This window comes from Coenobita brevimanus, chromosome 23 (genome assembly GCF_032717465.1).
Source record: "Coenobita brevimanus isolate Jiangsu-jjx chromosome 23, ASM3271746v2, whole genome shotgun sequence".
In the NCBI taxonomy this organism is placed as follows: domain Eukaryota; kingdom Metazoa; phylum Arthropoda; class Malacostraca; order Decapoda; family Coenobitidae; genus Coenobita; species Coenobita brevimanus.
In genome coordinates, this window is record NC_136976.1 from 61,600,343 (window position 1) to 61,625,731 (window position 25,389).

The following is a 25,389-nucleotide window of genomic DNA, read 5'->3' on the forward strand; positions in this document are numbered from 1 at the left end:
TTATTTGCAAGCCTATGTACAGTACAAATAATCATATCCACCTTCATCTTCTTTTTTGTTCTCTCTCTCTCTCTCTCTCTCTCTCTCTCTCTCTCTCTCTCTCTCAAAGGACACACACACACACACACACACACACACACACACACACACACACACACACACACACACACACACACACACAAATACGAAGCTAAAACAACAGGAATAATAGGTTATCAGTACAAAAATAAAACGTGAGCGTGATTTATTGGATGTTCTGAAAAAATGTGTAGGCTACGTACTGGTGCTCTATATTAAGCTCTTTCTCCATGTGCGTCATCTTCACTTTCATTCTCGTCACTTGTATCAGAAATTATGTTAATAACAAATTCCTCAAACAAATGGTCTTGTGCGATGTCTTTGGCACGGTATTCATCTTCGATTTTCTTCGTGTGGCTGATGCAACTACGCCAAGTTTCAGGGGTAATCTTGTTCATAGCCTCGTGAGTAATTTCCTCAACTCTCTTCAGGGACTGATCTCCGATTGAGTTTTTTTTTCTTTACTTCGCTCTTCAGCTGTGCCCATATTAATTCATTAGGATTGAACATACAGTGGTAAGGAGGCAGTCTGAGTATTATATGTCCCTTTTCCATGGCCAATTGGTCTATCTCATATTCTTGTTTGCCTTTATGTTGTTTGCAGACAAAAAATACAGTTCCTTCTTTGTTTGAGATGGATCAAATGTGATATTGGCAGATGACAGCCATTCAATTAAATTGCCTTTCTTACTGCTGGTTGTTGGCATTTTATTGATGGTTTTTGAGTGATAGGAAGCATTATCCATTATGATAAGGGATCTCTCTGGGATGTTTGAAAGTAATTGTTCCTGAAACCACTGCTTAAACCGTTGATGGTCCATTGACTCGTGGTAATCTCCCTTTGCTCCATTCTTTGATCGAAACATCAAGAGTCCTCCCGGCACAAAACCATTTTGGCCACCAGCATGTAGGATGATGAATCGAGCTCCTCTCCCTGTCTTACGTTTAGGCCCAACTACCCCATCACCATCAGTCCAGCATCGCTCAACGCATATATTCTGGTTAATCCAAGTCTCATCTAGGTAGATTTCAGGGCGAGGATGAGAACTATCTCTGTTACCTTTTATTTTTCTCAGATACGCATTTCTTGCAGTTACGATGTCTTCTCTCTCCATTAATATCCTTCTCCCACTTTCTGCTTTTTTGTATCTGAAGCCCATCTGCCTCACAACTCTGTGTAGAGAAGTCCTTGATCCATTGAAGGATATGGGTGATGTCTTGACCCTCTTCAGTAGTTCCGTCAATGATGGAAGTTCACCTCGCTCGTAAAAGGAAAGTAATTCCCTCCTGATACAGTCCTTTTGAATGTCATCGGTCTGTCCTACCACAGTGGAGAGTCTTGAACGTGGAGGTGGTGTGTGTATAATTCCGTCTCGTGACATTAAAACTTCACTCTTAATCCTCCTGACGGTCCTTTCAGAGGCCCCAGTTGCATCTGACATTTTCTCAACGGCATGTGCAGCAGTTAGACATGATCCCACACTTTCAAAATACTGGTGGACATTGTGGATGATATTCCTGGCTTGAGCTAAGTACTTGGTGGGTGCATACCGATGCCTAACTCTGCCCTTCAACGACGGTCTGTCTTTGCCAGGCATACTGTTACAGCCAGGCTGGATCGTGCCCAAACATACCTGCCAGCAAACCTACATAAAAGTAAACTCGGAAATATAATCATAACCTTTCCGATACGATGTCATTTAAAATAATTATGGTCAAGAGAAGTAATTTTCGAAACTAAGGGGCGATGTATAGCTAAAAGGTAAAAAATATCTAGCCTGTTTACTCGCCTCTATATTATACCTCAACACCACCTTTCCTTAAAACAAAATCGTCTATAGATAGCCTGAACTAAGTTAGAAAGGCAGCATCGCACTGAAGGATGTAGTAATGACTTCTCTCATGATACACACAAACTCGGTCAATTTAGTTCAATTTGAAAACATCGCTAAACATCGGAGTAGGCTAAAGGAAAATTGTTTCATTAAAACTTCTCTATTATCACAGTATATAAAAGCACAAACGCCTAATATAAACACTTACATTGACTGAATGACGAGAGAGCATGCTGTCTTAAGGGAAGGGGGGCAAAGAGCTCTCCATGATAAAGAAAAACGGTACGCATAAATAAAAAAAATTTCTGCGTCCCGCCTTCACTCAGCTGTCGCTCAGTGGCTGTTCGATTGAGCTGCCTCCCTCCCCGCAGAACTCGTATTTTCATTTGAATTTTTTTAATTATTCAGAGTTGTGGCACGGTTTAAGGGTGCGGACTGATCTTATAATTTAAATATGTGTTATAGCAACGCTTAGATTAAGCAGGTTTCCTTGATATTCTGTAATTTTACTGACTTTCTGGAACGTAAAGAAATTGTTCGAATGCTGACCTTGGCTTGGACTGTAATGTAACACTTTGTTGACTCATTATCTCTATCTTCCTGCGAAAATTTCATTGTTGCTAAGTATATAGCGGATTTCATATTGCTTTTGACGATTGTGCCGTCGAAAAACTCAGTATCACATCTATTAATAAAGAGTGTATCGGTTAAGGCAAGAACGAAATCGAACAAACACCTCCAGCCAATCAGAGTCTCGGGCAGAACAGTGTTACCATACATGCCTGGCCAAAGTAATTGGTATGGGGTATAGTGGCGAGGTATTGCGGTTTATTCACTGTTTATTCACAAAAACGAGCACATGCGGCATCCATTGCGATGAACATCTACCCTCGACGGTGGTTAGGCAGTAACTGAGGGACAGGGTTGCCAGAACTGAGCTCGGCCATGTTACCAGACTCCTCAATTTTCATTACTAAATTTAACTTTTCATTACCAAATTTTTAAAGGAAGCATTTATTCTTCACTAATTTTATGTACAAATGGAAATAATCACTCTCCGTATAATCAGCAGGATGTTTATTTTTGCGCTATGTATGCTAGCAGACTAATCAACGAAAGCAGGCAGTCCACCGTCTCCATTCTCTATATCTTCATACATGTGAAAAATCTGTTTGGTAATGGATCATGCTGATTCACTACAAACGAACTTTTCAGTACCAAATTGGCCCACATTTTTTAACAAAAAATACCAAATGACATCCCTGACTGGGAAGGGGGGAGGAAGGAAGGAAGGGGTGAAGAGGCCGTGCGTATAAACAACAGCTGTTCGGTTCCGCACAGTGCTGCGCACCAATTTCAAATTACGGGTGTTGAAAAAATTCAGATTGGGGGGGGGATTTTTTTCTTTTTTGGCCATTTTTGGGTTCCGAAGGTCCTGGCCCACAATGTCCGGTAAGTGGGGAGTCCGGAAAGTGGGCATATGGACAGTACAGGGATTACATATAAATATATATATATATGTATATTTATATATATATATGTTTATATATATATATACAGTAATGCCCTGATATACGATACCTCTAGATGCGATATCTCGACTTAGCTATGGGGGTACAAAATTGCACCTGGTCCCGATACCTGATGGGCAAGCCCCGGTTTAACGATGGGCTGTCTGATGTCATGCCTGTAGACGACGGGCCGAAATTTTGAATCACTTGCGTTCCTGCGGCCAGCTGAGCCCGCCCACTTCCCAGGATGCGCAGAAATGCTCGTGCAGGCCCCATACCCATCACTCACCTGTGTTCACCCATATCTCTCTTCTTGTACCGGCCATCTCAGAGTGAGGATCTCCCTTACGCTCGCCCGTCACGTATCGTATTGCACCACTAGCATTACGCAAGTTGCTATCATAGCGCATCCTAATTGTGTTCGAGCAGTGCTGTGAGTAGAGCAGTGATTCTAATCATGTGTGTAGTGCGATATTGTGTGAATTTTAGCCAAAATAAGTGTGATCATGTCTGGTAAGGGTGCTGGATGTGGTGGGGCTAGTGGTGGTGCTAGTGGAAGCCCTAGTCGTGATGGTAAGCGTCCTGATAGTGGTGGTGCTGGTGATGTTCCCGTGAAATGTGTCTGAAAGACTGCGTCACTGGAGGTGAAATTGGAAATCCTTAAGTGGCACGACAAAGGTGAAAGTGTGTGCTCTATCACCTCGGCTCTCCATTGGCCCAGTCGACTGTCTCCACCATCATCAAGAAGAAGGAGGCCATTAAGGCTGCTGCTGGGGAGGTTGCAACCTTATCCACCTCTCATATCACCCGCCAGTGAGAGCCTGCGATGGAGGAGCTGGAGCGGATGTTTCGTATGTGGGTGGAAGCTCAGAACCGGCGCAAGGCACCCATGAGACAGGCTATTATTTGCACTAAGGCTCTCTCGCTCTGGGGCGAGCTCAATGTAAGACGTGAGCTTGATGAAAGTGAGACCTTTAAGGCTAGCCATGGGTGGTTTGACCAGTTTAAGAGGCAGGCAAATCTCCATCATGTGAAGATGTACGGTGAGGCGGCAAGTGCAGATACAGTGGCGGCGGCAGCGTTTCCTGATGAGCTGAAATGCATCATCGCGGAGGGTGGCTGTAGTGCGATGCAGGTGTTGAATTTTGATGAGACTGGGCTCTTTGGGAAGAGAATGTCCTCCAATACATATCTTGCAAAGGAGGAAAGGTCTACGCCAGGATTCAAGCCCTCGAAGGACTGGCTGACACTGCTGCTGGGGGACAATGCTGAGGGACACCTCAAGCTGAAGCCACTCCTAGTCTACCACTCGGAGAACCCCAGGGCTCTGGCGGGGTATGTTAAGGAGAACCTTGGGGTTATCTGGAAGTTGAACAAGAAGGCTTGGTTGACTTCAGATATCTGTTCGTCACGTTTTCACTCATACCTCTCTCGTGTTCTGAAGAGGTATGCGTCTCGTGAAAATCTGGCAAACAGATTTCTCCTAGTGGTGGATAACGCGCCTAACCACCCGCCTGCAATGAAGGAATGGGCCAGCAATATTGAGGTGGTGGTCCTACCCCCCAACACCATGTCTTTGTTGCAGCCAATGGACCAATGGGTGATCACTGCTTTTAAGGCCTACTACCTCCGCCGACAATGAAACAGTTGGTAAGGGCCTGCGACAGTGACGACAGAACAACTGTACAGCAGTTCTGGAGAGGGTACAACATATGTCACGCCCTGGAGAATATAACTGCAGCATGGGACGAGGTGAGCCAGGCAACGATGAACGGTGTGTGGCAGAAGCTGTGGCCAGAGTGTGTGCACTCCTTCATCGGCTTCCCTGAGGACGTGCAACCTCCGCCTGTCCAGCGTGTGTGGCATAACATTGTCGAGTTGTCGCACGAGGCGGGCTTCGGAGAGGTCGACAAGGATGACGTGGAGAAGGTTCTTGAGAGCCACAGAGAGGAACTCAGCAACGAGGAGCTCCTCAATGTGGAGATCGAGTGGGCGCACCAGGAGGCAGAGGAGGAGGTTGTGCCTGAGGTCCAAGCTCTCAACATCACGATCCTGAAGGAGATGCTAATGAAGCTGGACGAGATTATAGACCTTATGAAAACACACGACCCCCTCCCAGGACGAAGCAGGGACACAGCTAATCAGCTTGAGGAGAGTATGAAAGTGTACAGGACGATGCTGGAGGAGAAGAAGAGGGCGGCCAGCCAGACAACGATCACAGCCTTCTTTAAGCAGGCCTCCACCAGGCCAGCAAGTCGCACAGTATCTCCCCAGTCCTCGACTAGCAGAGCCTCTCCCCACCCTTCAACCAGCAGAGCATCTCCCCAGCCTTCAACCAGCAGAGAAACACCAAGGGACACCTCCTGCCAAGGACGTGCTCAGCCCGTTGTGCTGGACCTAACCTCTAGCCGATCGCCATCTCCCATGTCACCTTTGTCTTCACGAAGACACTCAGCCACTCCATCACATCCTTCCTCGTCCCAACCTCCATCTCCCACACAACTTTGGCCACTGTCTCTGTCTCCCTCGCCATGACGAGAGCCACTGCAACTGACTCCATCGCTACCTCATCATTCATCACAGCGGTCTCCCTCGCCAACTCACTGGACTCCGCAGCTGTCTCCCACACCACCTCCTCTATCATCGCATCGCACTCCATCGCCACCCCTAGAGCCATCACATTGCATCTCATCGCCACCGCCTGAGCCAGCGCATCACACCCCATCGCCTTCGCCTGACTCATCACATCGCTCTCCATTGCCTCCGCTTGAGTCATCGCATCGCACTCCATCGCCAGTCCCCTCTGATCCTCCCCTGGAGGTAGGGTTTGAGGGCTTTGAGGAGGAGGACTGAGTGTTGGGGAGCACCATATGTCCCTAGCCTCAGGGGGGATGGCAAGGATGATGACCAGGACTGGACATGGACTTCAAAGAAGTAAGTGATGAGAGGTGTTTGATATTCTCTAACCTCTTCCTTATGATTTTCAGGTTTTATTTGTTGCCTTCCGTGAGTTATTTACAGGTGTTAGGCTTGGGTTAGCTTCCTTGATAGCTGTTAGGCCATTTAGATTGCCTTTAAACCTGTTTTTGGGCTCATCTGGGTGGGTTTTGGACTTGGTTTGGGGGGAAACTCGAGGCTGGTAAACGGTCCACATTGAAATACATGTTAAAAGTACCCAGATGTATGATACCCTGCCTAACGATGGAGTTTTATCAACCAATTAGATCATTAAACTGGGGTATGGTTGTATATATATATATATACACAGTTATCCCTGTCCTTTCCGGACGCCCACTTTCCGGACATCCTCACTTACCGGATATTTTGGTCCCGGGATCCAATATCCCCCCCCCCCCCAAAAAAAAAAAAAAAAAAAAATCTAACTTTTTTTTTTCCCACCGGTAAATTGAAATTGCCGTGCGGCGCCAAACAGCTGTTACACCATGGACCCTTCACCCCTACCTTCCTCCCCCCTCCCCCTCCCCTGTCAGAGTTGCCATTTGGTATTTTTCATTACCAAATGTGGGCCAATTTAGTAATGAAAAATTCGTTTGGTAATGAATCAGAATAATACAATACCAAATGGATTTTTCACATGTATGAGGATACACAGGATGGAGATGGTGGATTGTATGCTCTCTCTGATTAATTTCGTAGCCTATATAGCGTGATAATAATCAACATGCTGTTAATTATAAGAAGAGTGATTGCATGTATTTCCACTTGTATATATAATTAGTGAAGGATAGATGCTAGCTTTACGAATTTGGTAATGAAAATTGAGGAGTTTGGTAATGTGGCCATTGCGATCTGACTACTCTGTTACCCCAACATCAAGAGTCACAGCCTAACTCCGATCGAGAGCAGATGTTTATCGCAATCCAAGCCACATGTGCTCCTTTTTTGTGAATAAATAGTGAATAATACCTCACCACTAGAACACACGGGAATTTACAGTGTTGTGCAGCGTTAAGAAATTAGAATTTAGAGTGCAAAGAATTAACTGTGGAGTGCAAACTGGTGGTTGAAACCAGTCCAGGAGCCAGGGACTTGTTGTAAGTACCCAGAATGTTTAATATTGTATAAACTCACCTCTAAAACCTCATTCTCTGGTTCTTTTGCATTTATTTCAGTCTTTTATGTCCCTTATTGGTGTGATTTGGGTCTTAAATAGGTGCTATGCATATCCAGAGGGGGTTGTATAGGTGTTTTTCTGAGTTAGGGTCCATAAGTACCAGTCCAGGAGGCAGGTACTTGTAGTACCCAGAATGTTTAATAATGTATAAACTCACCTCTAAAACCTCATTCTTTGGTTCTTTTGCATTTACTTCAGACTTTTATTTCCCTTATTGGTGTGATTTGGGTCTTAAATAGGTGCTATGTATGTCCAGAGGGAGTTGCAAAGGTGTTTTTCTGAGTTAGGGTCCATAAGTACAAGTCCAGGAGGCTGGGGCCCACCATCCGGACAGGACCACTTTCTGGACATGCCTTTGGTGCTATTACATCGGATAGTGGGGGGATTACTGTATATATATATATATATATATATTTATTTATTTATGTGTGTATATATATATATATATATATATATATATATATATTTATTTATTTATGTGTGTATATATATATATATATATATATACATATATGTATATATGTATATATATAACTTGCCTAGCCCGGGGCTTCTGTGCATCTAATGGGGCAGCATAGGATTGGATGATGGATGGATGGATTAGTTAATCCATTTACACAAAGGCATCTTGCCGAGGCTCAATAAAATCATGTGTAGGTGGCAAGCATAATTGAGCATCATTATGAACAGGCCAGCATAATGAGTACCACCATTGAAAGCTTTTTTTTTTTTTTTTCCTTCTCTTAGGTAAAAGCTATAGATGGTGGGCGTCCGCAGAAATCCAGTTCTTGCCTTGTGGTAATCAATCTAGTGGCAGTGGCAGCAGAGTCCCCCCACCCCCCAACCCTTCATGAGGCATCCCGAGTTGCTGTTACTGTTCTGGAGAGTGATGCAGTAGGACATCATGTTAAACTAATTGAGGCATCAGATGAAGATGGAGATCAGCTATGGTTTGACATTATTGGTAAGGCTTGACTTTTCTTTTACACTGTACTAGAATAGTTTGCCTTTCTTCAAGGGAACACTGCCTTGCATGCTGTTGGCTATATATATTTACATGAATTTTGCAGTTGCATTTCTTTTGTTTGATATAATGAAGCAGTGTATAGAAATATACTTTAAATAGTGATCTGTAGGAATAATCTTGATATTACCACAAAATTTAATTCAGATGGTGACGAAGATAATATGTTTACAACGGGACGTGACACTGGGAGTGTGATGGTGGCTAGACGTCTGGATGCCGAGCGTAAAGCGCACTACAACCTTACCATCTCTGTTACTGATGGTGTCCATGTTGTTACAACACAGGTACTGTATGAAGAACTGGCTATTAGTTTGACTTTTAGAAAAGTGATAGTGAGCTTTTCATTTCAAGTTTAGTATTCGGTATATGTTTCAGTCCATGGGATGCTTGTAGCAGATGTGGCCTTCTCCACAGGGGAAATGTGATACTTAGAATTACATTAATACTTCCCCATGCTGGTCAGGTAGGTACAGTTGGAAAGAATATCTGAAATGAGAGCAGTGTTTAAATGATAATGTTATATTGGTCATGTTTATGTGAATCAGATTGTACACCAGTATGTCATTGTTATGAATTGGCAGGTGCTGGCATCTGCTAATACAGGAAATGTTATATACTGTACTACTAGTAACCTTTATTTGTGGCATGGCCTAGATTTTGAACCCTGCTCTTGGGGCAAATCCAGATTGGGAAGCAAATATAGTAACCACTGAGCCACTATGGCTCCAAGGTGAGTTTTATGCATTGTAATTTTTTCATCATCATCATCACTATCATTATCATCATCATCATCATCAAATTCATCATCATCATCATCATCATCATCATCATCACCATGATCATCATCATCTTCAGTGACATACTTCCTCCTGGGAATTCCTTCAGCAGGAGATGGCAGTGACAGATTTTGTTCTCAAATACAACTTACCCCTATCAGGTTTCTGGGCTGGAAAAATTATGTCTGTGCTATTGTCAGCCACTGTCACTCTGACCCACATCTTCGCAGCATGATATTTTTCTTTCATTGCTGTGTGCAAATACATGCTTCATGATAGAATGTTAGTTTTGAGTCATTCTAAAGCTGAATAGTTGTACAGTACTTTATTTTACTATGTTCAGAAAGCAAGAACAAAGAAAATAGGAAGTCAAAATGATGAGTTAAAGTTAGGCGAAAACCAAAAATTTTATACCTTGCCGTAGAAAAGTATTCAGCAAAAAAATCTAGTAAAGATATATAAATCTGGTATAAACCATGCAAAACTACAGTAAATTACCTTTACAATGATGTATAGATTATGGTTATTTCTGCATTGTATTGCACACTACAGAGAAACGAGAGATGCCCTTTTTTTTTTTTTTTTTCCGCATATTCGCTTCGCAATCTTTTTCTTTGATTGGTCAGTCTAAATACACTTTTTATGATAGGATGCTGGTTGTGTTGTTATTTTCAAGCTGAATTGTTGTACTTTATCGTATGTTCAAAAAAGTAAAACAAAGAAAACAAAAGTCAGAATGACGAGATGAAAATAAGCGAAAACCAAAAATTTTGTACCTTGCTGTAAAAAATGTTTGTTAAAAAAGAAACTAATAAAGTTATATAAATGTGGTTTAAACCATGCAAAACTACAACAAATTACCTTTACAATGATATATATATATATATATATATATATATATATATATATATATATATATATATATCAGTTATTTCTACATTTATTACATGGTAAAGTGAAAGGGAAAAGATGCACAATTTTTTACGTCTCGGCCGCATATTTGCTTCGCAATCTTTTCCTTTCATCGGTCAGAGTAAATACACTTTTTATGATAGGATGCTGGTTGTGCTGTTGTTATCAAGCTGAATAGTTGTACTTTATAATAGCATGTTCAAAATAGGAAAACAAAGAAAATAAAAATTCAAAATAGTGAGTTGACGTATGGCAAAAACCAAAAACTTTATACGTTACCATAGAAAAATATTTAGCAGAAAAAAAAAAAAATAACAAAGATATGTAAATCTGGTTTAAACCATGCAAAACTACAAAACTACTGCCTGTCATGCACAGAGCAAACATTACACATCATGCCCGAGTCTCTTTGTTCTATCTACTATCTACTGCTAGACGACACAGTCCCGTAAGGGGTGGCCATTGACTTTGAGTTATTTGTTTTACAGGGAGAGGCACTAACCCTCCACCAACCCACTTGCTGACATGTAGGGATCACGTATGTCTCTTTTTTACGACGTAAATGCTGCTTATGGTGAATATTTTTTAAAAATATCTTAAAATGAAACATTAAAGCGTCTTCAGAATCTCTGATTTTGGATTTGAAATGATGTGAAAACTCGTCATGAGAATCTCAAAGGGTTAAGCATTCCTCATCCTCCTCTCTTACCAGTGTGCTACACCAGTTTCATCCATACTGTACCACTTGAGGCCTACTTCTTCCAACACTGCTCTGAGTCTCACTTTCAGGAGCTTTCTTTCACGACCAATGAGTGTGCATTCTTTAAATATATGTGTACAACTGTACAAAAAAGTATCGTTACTCAGGGGTCCGGTAGATACGTAGCAAACACTACGATGGCTGCTGTTTCCGAAGGGTTGATACATTCATATCGATGCATTTATTACCTCAAGCACAGGATATGCCTCTTGTATCCCATGCATAACTAACAATGTTGGATATGCAGGGGTACCAACAGTTTCCTAGCCACTTGCCTGCTTTTCCTAAACCATCATTGTTTGTCATATTGTTTACCACAACGTCGTATCGATACTTTTTTTGTATAGTTGTACCTTCACAAGGTATTGGTTTTCATTCAGTCTGTTCGGTGTGTCACCAGTTCTGTGTCGGTAATCAGCTAGTCAGTCATCCAATCAATAGTTCCACATGTCACTATTATTTCCCTTTCTTCCATTTCAAAATACTTATAAATTTATTTTGCCTGTGAAATAGTGTTTGAATTAATTTAGAGCATTATTACAATAAATACCCTCCTTGCCCACTCATTTTAAGCCATCATGGTGAGGTATAGCCCACTTTCATGAAGAAATTCAGCCCTACAGCGTGCCAGTCACGACCACCCATGATGACTCTTTTTATGTATAGCGTAGCATACATTATGAGGTACTATCCATGTGTTGTACCGTACAACATGTGACAGAGAATTAGAGGATGGTACTACCATTGCCATATCTTAACTATTACACCATTATCAAAACTGCACATGCAGAATTACACATAATTCTATGGGATGTGGGTAAGTGAGGTATCCACATTCCAAAATTGTGAATGTATTAAAATATTTTTTTTTTTTTTTTTTTTTTTTTTTTTTTTTTAAGAGAGAGAGAGAGAGAGAGAACTTTTTGTTTAGACTGCAATAATAGTAGAATATAATTTGATTTAATTCATCCTAGTTTGCATTGAATATGAAACAAGATAGTGGAATAGCCAGCTTGACAAATAATAAGATATATTGGTCTTTCCTTCATTCCTCCCTGTTCCTTCTGCCTGTGGGTGACTCCACACCGAGTGATAAGCCGAATGGTTTCCTGTATGCCAAGAAACCATTAACTATGCTGGGTGGTAACCATATAACCAAATTATGGCACCTGGTGGTTTAGTGGGTAATTGCGGCACTCCAGTTGGATTGAGCCAGTGAAGGTTTATATCCAAGGGATGGTTGGGGTTATTGCTCACGTAATGCCACCCAGGGATGAGTGAGGCTGGTCACTCTCATCTTAAATGTCAGGACCAAGTTGCCCAGCCTTGGGCTTCTGTGCTTCTCATGGGGCAATGCAGGATTGGATGATGGATAGATGGATGGTAATGAAATACAGTAGTTATTGCTGATCCAAGACAGCCAGCAGTGCTTGTTCTAGTTTATCAGTTCTTTGATTGGTTGTGTATACTGTGTGTTATATCATTGTATTTTCCATTGTTTCCAGAAACTAAATAATTAAATTTTGTTGGTGTGTGGTTGATGGGGGCACTCACCATCCACTCACTCAGTGTAGTGTTGTTCTCGGGTGTCTGCCCTTTCCTCTCCTCCATCCTTTTTTCCTTCCATCTTCTGTCTTTCTTTCCTTCATTTTTTCCTGGTCCTCCTGCCTATGGGTGACTTTACACTCACTCTTCTGTCTTTCTTTCCTTCATTCTTTCCTCTTCCTTCTGTGTGTGGGTGACTCTTCACTGAGTCACCCACCATTTACTGTGCTGGGTGGTAACCATATAACCAAATTTTGGCTTCTGGTCGTTTAGTGGGTAATTACGATGCTCCAATCAGATTGAGCCGGTGAAGGTTTATATCCAAGGGGTGGTTGGGGTTTATTGCTCACGTAATGCCACTCAGGGATGAGTGAGGCTGGTCACTCTCATCTTTAATGTCAGGACCAACTTGCCTAGCGCCGGGCTCCTACGCTTCTCAGGAGGCAATGTAGGATTGGATGATGATGATGATAATGGCAGAATACAGTACCCAAGTGCAGCATATGTGTGCCCATAGCAGTAAATGGGTTTTTATTCCATACATGATGGCATCTGTATTACACAGTTACATACACAGTGCATAATGATCATATTTTGTTATTTTAGAACAACAAGTTCTGGAGGAAAAGAAGAACTGAATTATGAAAGACAGAATAGGATTATTCTTTGAATACCATGGTAATATCAGCCTAGATCTAATGACAAGATTTTAGAGGTATTGAGCAAAATTACTGTTTCCTATAAGATTAAAGTCCATTTGTGCAGATACCAAGTACAGGAATGGCTTGTCTTGTAGTGCATAGCAGAGGAAAGACGGACGCCATATATCCTTGTGGAGATATCATTAAGAGTAGTCAGATTATGTACACGTTTTGGACCAATAGTAGCCAGATTGACGATATTCTGGTCAGGAGGGCTGATAAGAGGTTAGTGAAGGATACTAAAACTATAGGGAATGAAGAGTGTGTGCACCATCATATGTAACTGATACATAACACGGTCGTATAGGTGTGGGTAGTGAAGAAAAGGACCTATGCACCCACGAGGAAAACATGGAAGGTGAAAAACCAAGCAGTAAGGAATGTCTTTTATACCAAGATAAGTAGGGAATTGTCTGAAAAGGGACTTGTAGACAGTTATGTTAATGAACAGTACAAAGCTTTGAAAAACAATCTCATAAGAGTTACTTATTCAGTGTGTGGATGAACAAGGGACCCACCAAGACAGAGGGTAACATGTTGATCGGGTGAGGAATTAAAACTGCATTTAAGGAGAAAAAACTTTTCCGGGTATGGAAAAGGAGTGATAAAAGAGAGGAATAAATGGCTGCCAAGCATTGGGCCAGAAAGGAGGTATATGGGGAAAATCTGAGTCTCAGAGTGTTTTACTGGATAGCCTTAACAGTGCTAAAAGGAATAATTTGGAAGTCAGTGGGCAAAACAAATGAAGAGAGAAAACAGGGATATCATAAATGTGCATCATGTGAAGAATGATGAAGGAAAGTTAATGGTGCACAATGAGGATTTTAAAGATGCTTGGAGAGAGCATTATAACCAGTTGCTGAGTGAGTAGTTTGACTGGAACAGGGAAAATTTAGTCAGTGGACCCAGTGTTTGGCCCTTGGCTTTTGAATGATGCTGCAACTGCGAGCAAGGCAATTGGCAGGATGCAGTTAAGGGAAGGTGGCAGATGTGTCCAGGTTGACTGCTGAAATGTTGAGGGCCTCAGCAGATGGAGGTTTTGTTACTGATTTGATAAATTCAATCATATATGTGTGTTTTGTTCCATATGACTGGCAGAAGAGTGCGATTGTAAATGTGTATAAAAGGAAGGGTGATGCCCTGGAAAAGGGAAATTATATGCTTGAAAAGGTACAACAGGGAAGAAGGTTGCTGGTTCTTTTAAAGCACTGATAAGAAATAGGGAAGAAAGCATGGAAGTAAAAAAAAGTTGCTGTATGATAGTACTGTATTGTGATACCTACTCTAACATATGGAAGCGAAGGTTGGACTTTGTTGGAAGGACACAAGTCAAAAGTGAGAGCAATGGGAATGAGTTATTTGAGAGGAGCATGTGGAGTTACATAGAGAGACTGACTAACAAATGAGGAAATGTGGGAACATTGTGGGGTGGATGTGGATGTGATAGAAAGTGTTAGGAGAAATACACTGAGGTGGTTTGACCATATGGAGAGGATGGAGAGTGAGACACTAACGAGGAGAGTATGTGAGTGAGGTAGAAGGTGGAGAAGAAGGGAGAGGCCGAGGATGAGATGGAGGGATGGAGTGAAGAGGTATGTGAGGGGAGGGGGGGGGTGAAGTGGGGAGAGGGCAGCGAAATGGTGAGGGACGGGGCAACATGGAGACGATTTGTTTGTGGCCACCCCTTATGGGATTAAAGAGTCTGGCTACAGATAGATAAATATATGGATAAAACTATTGGATCATATAATGAAGGTAATGGAGAGAGTCCTGGAAGATATGTTAAGGGAAAGGGTGAATATTGATGCAAAGCTTTTGGGTTTATAACAGGCAAAGGGATTACTGATGCAGTATTCATTGTCCAACAGCATCAGGAAAATTATAATGTACAGGAAAGTAGAGGTTGGAGTTCTTTATTTTTGTTGATTAGGAAAAGGCCATTCCTAGAGTTCCTGGGGAGGTGGTGAAGTGGGGATTTAGAAAGGTTGAGATGGAGGAGTGGTTGGTTAAAGCAGTTACTGTTGTGTATGAAGGTGCTCTCACCCAGGTAAAAGTAAACAGAGATTTGAGTGATGAGTTTTCCATGAATGTTTGTGTGAATTAAGGGCAAGTCTGTAGCCCCTTCTTGTTTATAATGGTGCTGAAGCTCTCTAATGTGACTCACAAAAATTGATTCCCACTGGAGATGTATGTTGATGCCATGGTGTTGATTGCACAGAATGAGCGGGAGGCAGAGGAAGGATTTAGGAAATGGAGAGATGGAGTAGAGTACAAAGGTTTGAGAGTAATCATGGATAAAACAAAAGTAATGATATCTTGGGCTGGTGGTAGTACTGTTAAACCAGAGGGGGTATGGCCATGTGCAGTATGCTGCAAGGGTGTGGGAAGTAACTCTGTCTTGTGCAGTGTTTGTCTTGTGCAGTGTTTGTGATAAGTGGGTGCATAAGAGATGTAGTGGTATTAGAGGTAGGCCGCAAAATAATGCTGATTTCATGTGTGCAGTGTATCAGGGAAAGCATGGAGAGATTAAAAGGCATGAAAAGGTTGATTTTGCTGGAGAGTCTCATGAGTGTGTGGAAGAGTTTTGCTGTTTAGGAGACATAGGATGTGCTAGAGGTGGAACTGGAACAAGTCCTGTGGCTAGGGTAAGGAGTAGCTGGAGGAAGTTCTGGGAGTTGCCACTCTTGACATTGAGAGGACTCTCCCTCCATACTAAGGGGTCTTTGTGTGCAACATGTGTTAGGAGTGTAATACTGTATGGTAGTGAGACCTGGGCAGTAAAGGAAAAGAATATTTGTAAGTGTTCAAACATACTGAAATGATATTGATTACCATTAGATGGATGTGTAGTGTGTCCTTGAGTGATAGGCTGGGAGGGTAAGGATTGCAGTTGAAGAGCTGGGAGAATGGATGGAACTTGATTGATGAGTAGAGGTGGATTGAGGTGGTTTGGGCATGTTGGGAGAATGAAGAATGCCAATTGGGTATGAATGATGAGGGGTGTGAATGTAAAGGGTAAGATTACATGAGGCAGACCAAAAAAGACCCAGGATGATCATAGAATGTGATCTGAGGGATAAGGGACTGAATGGGGAGGCTGCCAGAAATCAAGCAGCTCGGAGAGCTGCCATTAAATGACCACGGCTGACACTTGCAAGCACATTGGAAGCTGTATAAAGGAAACAAAAGAAGTAGATATTTTATTGTTAACCATTTGAGGAACAGAAATTTTTCTAAGCTGAAAAAATTTTTCTGACATTAGCCTGAATAAAATATCAAGTATGACACTATACTGTTGTTGTTGTGGCCCTAGGCTCATTTGGATATGAACCTGGTGGACTGCAGGCTGAAGCTGCCTTTCTTTCCATCATCCGCTTTTCTGGGGAGAGGAAGAGAGCTGGACATTGGAGCTTCCTTGTTATATTGATGCCACTACTTGAAATCATCTGTCTCCATCACCATGCTGTCACTCTTAAATAGGTTAATGGTGATTACTTCAGTAATTACTCCAGCAATGTGGTAGTTTATGTAATTTCTTTCTTTATCTGGTTTTAAAGAATTGGGTTTATTGTGTTTCTTATATCATACCAATGAAACAGTTATTGTAAAGACTCTACCATATTTTACTGCATTTCTTTGTGTAAGTCTGGAAACTCAGACCTGGACCTTAATTTTGCACAATGGTTGGCCTAGATAAAAGCGAATTACTGTATTGCGATACAGTCAGTTCCTCTTTCTCCATTCAACAGCTGATCGTGACAGTACTGGATGTGAATGATAATCGACCTGCATTCTCTGAGCCCACTTATGAGGTTGAAGTTGGTGAGAACACGGCACCCGGAACCACCATCTTCACGCTCACAGCCTCAGACCCAGACTCGGATCAACATCTCACGTTTACACTTATCAACACAGCACACATTTCCTCTGCAGCAAAATTTAGAGTCAGCCCCATGAGTGGAGATATTGTGTTATATGAACCATTGGACAGGTATGTAATTCCTCATTTCATTTTTTAAAACTCCTCCAGTCTGATGATGTAGCTACTTTTTATATCATTCATTATACTGTATCTGCAAACAGTTTCATAAGTTTCAGAAAGATCTTGTGTATGATATTGATTGGCTAAGTGAAAGCAGCATTGACCCGAAAGTACAATGACTGACGATTGCCAGTTTGCAAGTTTGCCACGTAGAATCCTGTGACTAATGATCGTAGAAGGTCTGCCAAAAACTGCCGAGCACTAAGCTAGCCCCTCTTATGACATAAACGGTTCCAACACAATCAGAACTAGTGGATGAAGTGGTGGGAAGGAAGATCCCACCCCCTCACCAGGTCTGTGGGAGAACCTCCCCCCCTCCCAGCCACTTCTCCACTTCCCTATGGCTGATTGGATACAGCCTGCTTTGTCCCCTCCCACCCAAACTACAGTACTTGCCAGTGCCTCACCTACATCGGATGGGGGGGTGTTTCATGCTAGCCCCCCTCCACCCCTGAGCCCTCCCTGTCCACCTCCCTCCACCCCCTCTTTATATCAAATGATGTGGCAGTTTCCATGCTATGATTGCTTTGTGAGTTTCCTCCCACCATAATACTACCCACACCACCTCCTCTGCATTGGGGTGTGTCTCATCCCCCCTTAGCCCCTCCAGACCCCCCACCCCACCTCCACCCTCCTCCCTACCCATCCTTTGTCCTGAATATGATGTGGTAATTTCCCTGCCATGATCAGCCTGTGTCTGTCTACTGTCACCAATTTTTTTTTTTTTTTCCAACTCCAGCAGCTAGTTTCATCAATAGAAACATATTTTGCACTGTTTTTGGCAAGGTTCTCTAGTGAAAATTTGGTTTTTGCCAAATATTTCAAGTTTGGATTTTTTTTTTTTTTTTTTTTTTTTTTTTAAATAACTCATGCAGACCCTTACACCTAGTTTCATCAATAGAAATGTATTTTACATTGAGTTTTTGGTAAGGTTCTTTGGCAAAAATTAGGTTTTTGCCAATTTTTTTGTTTTCTCTCATACCGCCAGTGGGGACTTATGTACACTAATCTTTGACAGGCAGTTTTGCGGTAACCATTAGGCCTAGGGGATTGAGAGTAGCATTTTCAAGCTCTTTAGATCAGTAAGAAAAAATTTTATTCGGTAAATGTTGAAAAATTGACCCCGAATTGGGGCGGAACATAGATTCAGAAAAATGCGATCTTTAGGGGTTAAAACCCACCCATTTGAAAAGTCTCTCCTTAGCATAATGAAAATATCTGGTGGTAGTGGTAGTACAGTATACAATGAGAATACATTGTTGAGAAAATGCCATAAGGATGTGGCATTTCTTTTGGGTACTATTTGTGACAAAGATAATACAGTACATCTATAGCCCAGAATGAAAGATAATGGTCCTGGAAGCTCTTTTTTCTTTGATTCTTATCCCAAAAGGGATCAAAGAGTCATGCTCTTGAACTCCTCACTGAATGGAGAAAATATAAAATTGAGTTGAAATGATGATGGTATCTTTAAGAAATTCTAGCTGCAAGTTAAATAGAGAATATTTCCTCCATGTTATATTTCTTTATAGTTTTTTTGTATGTCATGCAGTTTTTTTTTTTTTTTTTTCCATAATAGGGAAGTACAAGAGGAACACATCTTGACAGTGTGTGTGAAAGATCGCATCACTCCCACCAAGAGTGACTATGCCCGTGTGGTCATCAAAGTTCGGGACTACAATGACCATGCCCCGCAGTTCCTAGCCAACCTTTACAATGGCACTGTCACTGAGACTGCAACAATTGGAACAACAGTAGCAGAAGTATTTGCAATTGACCGCGATAAGGGAGCAAATGGACACATCATGTATTCAATTATTTCAGGTATAGTACTGGTAGTGTATGTCATGGTAATTAGAAGTGGTGTGCAAATGCTGCATTTAGTATAGAGTGAAACATGAATTTCACATATTTGTTGAAGCACAGTATGGCTATACTTTATAGGGATTGTACTAATAAACATATCTAGTAACACCCTCTGTATGATAGTGCCATTTTTCTTTATTCTGAATACCATGAGAATATTTTTATGCAGTTAGTGATGGATATATCACACAGAAAGAATTGAAAATAACTTCCAGCAATCCTTTTGCTACAATTCTGTTTCCTTCTGTCTCTTGACAGTACAGTATTTTTCAACATACGAAAAATGTCTGGTGGTTAAGGGGTTAAGCACTAGTACTGGACTGTGCATATATGTTATAGAGGTCTTTAAAATATTAGTAGGTTAATTAAATTTACTGTATCAGATTTTGTTCTCTCTTCAGGAAACATAGGAGGAGTATTCAGTCTGGATCCAGAGACAGGCATTATATCCTTAGCCAGACCAGTTGACCGTCAAGACATGCCTGAGTACTGGCTGGCAGTGCGGGGAAGCGACAATGGCTCACCTCCTCGCCACTCACATGTCAATGTCAATATCCTTGTCAAGATTGCAAGTGGTGCCCCTCCAAGGTACAGTTTTTTTTTTTTTTTTTTTTTTTTTTTTTTTTTTTTTTTAAATGATTGCTGTACACTATTGTAGTGTCTGGGATGGAATAACAGTGTACAGAAATGTCATTGAGCTGTAAATGGCAGTTCAGAAGTATGCTTCTTCTTCTTCTTTTTTTTTTTTTTAATGCAAATTTGCAGATGCAAAAGGTAACCATTGTGGAAGTGGGAATAAGTATAATTAACGCTTTCAGTCACGTGTACGCATCTGTGAGTGTTTTGTCTGCATTAAGGGTAAAATTTGCAGTTCTTGCAGCATTGCAGCTCTGAATTTTGAACTGTTATGAAGTTTGTGGTGATAACATTATGTAGGGTATGCATGTTTGAAGCTTTAAGTATGTGCTGTAAGTGTAAAGTTTGTAAGTGCTGTGAGTGTAAAGTTTGAAACCCTTCATCTCCCTGATATTGTTTGGTATGGAGTCTGTGCTTGTATGGTAATACACAGGATGCTGGCTATGATGTAAGTGGTAATAATTGTCATCTTCGAATGAATATATTGCGTGAAAGTGTGACAATTTAAATCCCAGTGGGTTGCATGTTTGATCTTGCCCAAGAACCAATGGCTGATGTTACCAAGAACATTTGGTTGCATAGTGCAACCAAAAACTAAATCTAAACAGGAGCAAATATTGTTGCCCTTCAGGAAGGGAATGCAGTGTAAGGTAGCATCATCAGTCAGCCAGGAAAGGAATGAAAGGAAATTTACTCAGGAATGAATGGAAAATGCCTGCATAATGGAAAAATAGAGGAGGCAGTGAATTTAGTGAATGCAAAGGGGCATAGCTTATGAAAATGGATTGAGACAAGTGAATGTGAAGAATGACAAAATCATAAGCTTTACAGGAAAAGAAAAGGGTGTCCAAGAGAGTAGTAAGGTTGGGTTAATATCCTTTCTTAAAAACAGCAGTAAAAGGAGTATGTGGGAACACAGGACAGAATGGTAATTATTTGTTGTGTTATGATGAATTATGTGTAATATGAAAGTATATGCTCTACAGTTCACTTGCTAGATATAGAAAGTGAGATGGAAATATGTAGTGATATCATTTATGGTAAATTTTCTTGAACCAGAGAGAATATATACGGGGTACATGAGGAAATTTAATTTGCCTTAGAGGAGGGCTGGGATGCTTTGGAATTTTATTATAACCATTGTGGAAGTGGGAATAAGTATAATTAACGCTTTCAGTCACGTGTACGCATCTGTGAGTGTTTTGTCTGCATTAAGGGTAAAATTTGCAGTTCTTGCAGCATTGCAGCTCTGAATATTGAACTGTTATGAAGTTTGTGGTGATAACATTATGTAGGGTATGCATGTTTGAAGCTTTAAGTATGTGCTGTAAGTGTAAAGTTTGTAAGTGCTGTGAGTGTAAAGTTTGAAACCCTTCATCTCCCTGATATTGTTTGGTATGGAGTCTGTGCTTGTATGGGAATACACAGGATGCTGGCTATGATGTAAGTGGTAATAATTGTCATCTTCGAATGAATATATTGCGTGAAAGTGTGACAATTTAAATCCCAGTGGGTTGCATGTTTGATCTTGCCCAAGAACCAATGGCTGATGTTACCAAGAACATTTGGTTGCATAGTGCAACCAAAAACTAAATCTAAACAGGAGCAAATATTGTTGCCCTTCAGGAAGGGGAATGCAGTGTAAGGTAGCATCATCAGTCAGCCAGGAAAGGAATGAAAGGAAATTTACTCAGGAATGAATGGAAAATGCCTGCATAATGGAAAAATAGAGGAGGCAGTGAATTTAGTGAATGCAAAGGGGCATAGCTTATGAAAATGGATTGAGACAAGTGAATGTGAAGAATGACAAAATCATAAGCTTTACAGGAAAAGAAAAGGGTGTCCAAGAGAGTAGTAAGGTTGGGTTAATATCCTTTCTTAAAAACTGCAGTAAAAGGAGTATGTGGGAACACAGGACAGAATGGTAATTATTTGTTGTGTTATGATGAATTATGTGTAATATGAAAGTATATGCTCTACAGTTCACTTGCTAGATATAGAAAGTGAGATGGAAATATGTAGTGATATCATTTATGGTAAATTTTCTTGAACCAGAGAGAATATATACGGGGTACATGAGGAAATTTAATTTGCCTTAGAGGAGGGCTGGGATGCTTTGGAATTTTATTATAACCATTGTGGAAGTGGGAATAAGTATAATTAACGCTTTCAGTCACGTGTACGCATCTGTGAGTGTTTTGTCTGCATTAAGGGTAAAATTTGCAGTTCTTGCAGCATTGCAGCTCTGAATTTTGAACTGTTATGAAGTTTGTGGTGATAACATTATGTAGGGTATGCATGTTTGAAGCTTTAAGTATGTGCTGTAAGTGTAAAGTTTGTAAGTGCTGTGAGTGTAAAGTTTGAAACCCTTCATCTCCCTGATATTGTTTGGTATGGAGTCTGTGCTTGTATGGGAATACACAGGATGCTGGCTATGATGTAAGTGGTAATAATTGTCATCTTCGAATGAATATATTGCGTGAAAGTGTGACAATTTAAATCCCAGTGGGTTGCATGTTTGATCTTGCCCAAGAACCAATGGCTGATGTTACCAAGAACATTTGGTTGCATAGTGCAACCAAAAACTAAATCTAAACAGGAGCAAATATTGTTGCCCTTCAGGAAGGGAATGCAGTGTAAGGTAGCATCATCAGTCAGCCAGGAAAGGAATGAAAGGAAATTTACTCAGGAATGAATGGAAAATGCCTGCATAATGGAAAAATAGAGGAGGCAGTGAATTTAGTGAATGCAAAGGGGCATAGCTTATGAAAATGGATTGAGAGAAGTGAATGTGAAGAATGACAAAATCATAAGCTTTACAGGAAAAGAAAAGGGTGTCCAAGAGAGTAGTAAGGTTGGGTTAATATCCTTTCTTAAAAACAGCAGTAAAAGGAGTATGTGGGAACACAGGACAGAATGGTAATTATTTGTTGTGTTATGATGAATTATGTGGAATATGAAAGTATATGCTCTACAGTTCACTTGCTAGATATAGAAAGTGAGATGGAAATATGTAGTGATATCATTTATGGTAAATTTTCTTGAACCAGAGAGAATATATACGGGGTACATGAGGAAATTTAATTTGCCTTAGAGGAGGGCTGGGATGCTTTGGAATTTTATTATAACTACTTTTTTCCAGTGAGGGAAGTGGCCAGTCCTTAAAGGGTCAAGCTTAGGATTATGACTTTGCAAATACTTCTGTGTATACAGTACAGTGAGATTAGTGTATCATCACCGAGTCAGATCAATTTAGTATATTTATGCTGCTCTCAGGTGTCTGCCCTTTCCTCTCCTCTCTCCATTCCTTCCTTCTTCTTCTGTCTTTCTTTACTTCATTCTTTCCTCGTCCTTCTGCCTACAGGTGACTTTACACTCCCTCTTTTGTCTTTCTTTCCTTCATTCTTTCCTCCTCCTTCTGCCTATGGGTGACTCTACACTGAGTGACAAGCCTAATGGTTTCCTGTACACCAGGAGACCATTTACTATGCTGGGTGGTAACCATATAGCCAAATTAGGCGCCTGGTAGTTTAGTGGGTAATTACAGCGCTCCAATCGGATTGAGCCGGTGAAGGTTTATATCCAAGTGGTGGTTGGGGTTATTGCTCATGTAATGCCACTCAGGGATGATTGAGGCTGTTCACTCTCATCTTAAATGTCAAGACCAAATTGCCTAGCCCCGGGCTTCTATGTGGAAATTGTTTGCAGATACAGTATAATGAATGATACAAAAAGTAGCTACATCATCAGACTGGAGGAGTTTTAAAAAATGAAATGAAGAATTACATACCTGTCCAATGGTTCATATAACACAATATCTTCACTCATGGGGCTGACTCTAAATTCTGCTGCAGAGGAAATGTGTGCTGTGTTGATAAGTGTAAATGTGAGATGTTGATCCGAGTCTGGGTCTGAGGCTGTGAGTGTGAAGATGGTGGTTCCGGGTGCCGTGTACTCACCAACTTTAACCTCATAAGTGGGCTCAGAGAATGCAGGTCGATTGTCATTCACATCCAGTACTGTCACGATCAGCTGTTGAATGGAGAAAGAGGAACTGACTGTATCACAATACAGTAATTCGCTTTTATCTAGGCCAACCATTGTGCAAAATTAAGGTCCAGGTCTGAGTTTCCAGACTTACACAAAGAAATGCAGTAAAATATGGTAGAGTCTTTACAATAACTGTTTCATTGGTATGATATAAGAAACACAATAAACCCAATTCTTTAAAACCAGCCAAGAAAGAAATTACATAAACTACCACACTGCTGGAGTAATTACTGAAATAATCACCATTAACCTATATAAGAGTGACAGCATGGTGATGGAGATAGATGCTTTCAAGTAGTGGCATCAATATAACAAGGAAGCTCCAGTGTCCAGCTCTCTTCCTCTCCCCAGAAAAGCGAATGATGGAAAGAAAGGCAGCTTCAGCCTGCAGTCCACCAGGTTCATATCCAAATGAGCCTAGGGCCACAACAACAACAGTATAGTGTCATACTTGATATTTTATTCAGGCTAATGTCAGAAAAATTTTTTCAGATTAGAAAAATTTCTGTTCCTCAAATGGTTAGCAATAAAATATCTACTTCTTTTGTTTCATTTATACAGCTTCCAACGTGTGGCAATGTAGAATTGAATGATGGATGATGGATAGTGCTACATGTCAGTAAGTGAGGCTGGATGAAAAGTTTAGTGTATCATCATTGCATATTAATGTACTGGGTACATTAACTATTTAAGATCTATGTGGTTCAAGTATCCATAAATGGTAATGTACTTAATTTGTTCATCATTTGCAGGTTTTTACAGAAAATGTATATGTTTGAAGTGAGTGAGTCAGCCCATGTAGGGGACTACTTGGGTGTTCTCGAGGCAGACAGTCGACTGGGTGTTGTCTTCTCCTTCCTTGGAGACTCCAGACATAACCCCTTTGTCATCAATCCTGCCTCTGGCATTGTTTCACTGGATGCACCTGTAGATTTTGAAGAAATCCAGTCTTACAACTTCACAATATTAGCATCATCAATGGTAACTATATTACATGTTATTATTTTTTTTGCAGTGTTATTAATGCAGATGAACAGGATACAGTATTTCCTTTTTTCTGTGCCACACTAGATGAGTAGTTAGTATTGCTAGCTGCAAAGCTGCCAGTCTGATATTGTCAGGGTTTGAATTGAGGTGCATGCAGATGGCACCATTCTTCTCAGGTGCACATCCATCCCCTGTGGGTTGTTAGTTAATGTTCATTACTGAGGGTGACACCTAGGTGAGGTAACTGATAACCTGAATGATGCAGTGGCATTGTATCCCAGGATAGAGGTGAATTGGCTCAATGGCCTGCATCTTAAGTTGTGGAGATGATCACTGAGGATAAGCATGTCTGCCTCCACCTTTACCTTTATGCAATGTGAATATACAGTTTGTAGTGGAAAGGTTTCTAGAGAAGGGAAAGAAGTTGTATGCGGCTTTCATGGATTTGGTGAAAGCATATGACAGGGTGGATAGACAAGGATTGTGGAAAGTGTTAAGAATATATGGAGTAGATGGAAAGTTGTTGAA

The 25,389-nt window shown here is 41.0% G+C and overlaps 1 protein-coding gene across 1 annotated transcript in view; it reads left to right on the plus strand.

Moving 5' to 3' along the window:
- Positions 1-25,389, plus strand: part of LOC145392990 (fat-like cadherin-related tumor suppressor homolog) — a 569,943-nt gene that overhangs the window by 248,174 nt on the left and 296,380 nt on the right. The window contains exons 8-13 of the mRNA XM_080267295.1: positions 8,307-8,523; positions 8,731-8,870; positions 17,030-17,271; positions 18,902-19,146; positions 19,590-19,776; positions 24,627-24,855. Coding sequence (XP_080123421.1) covers positions 8,307-8,523; positions 8,731-8,870; positions 17,030-17,271; positions 18,902-19,146; positions 19,590-19,776; positions 24,627-24,855 — 1,260 coding nt within the window. The remainder of the gene's footprint in view (positions 1-8,306; positions 8,524-8,730; positions 8,871-17,029; positions 17,272-18,901; positions 19,147-19,589; positions 19,777-24,626; positions 24,856-25,389) is intronic.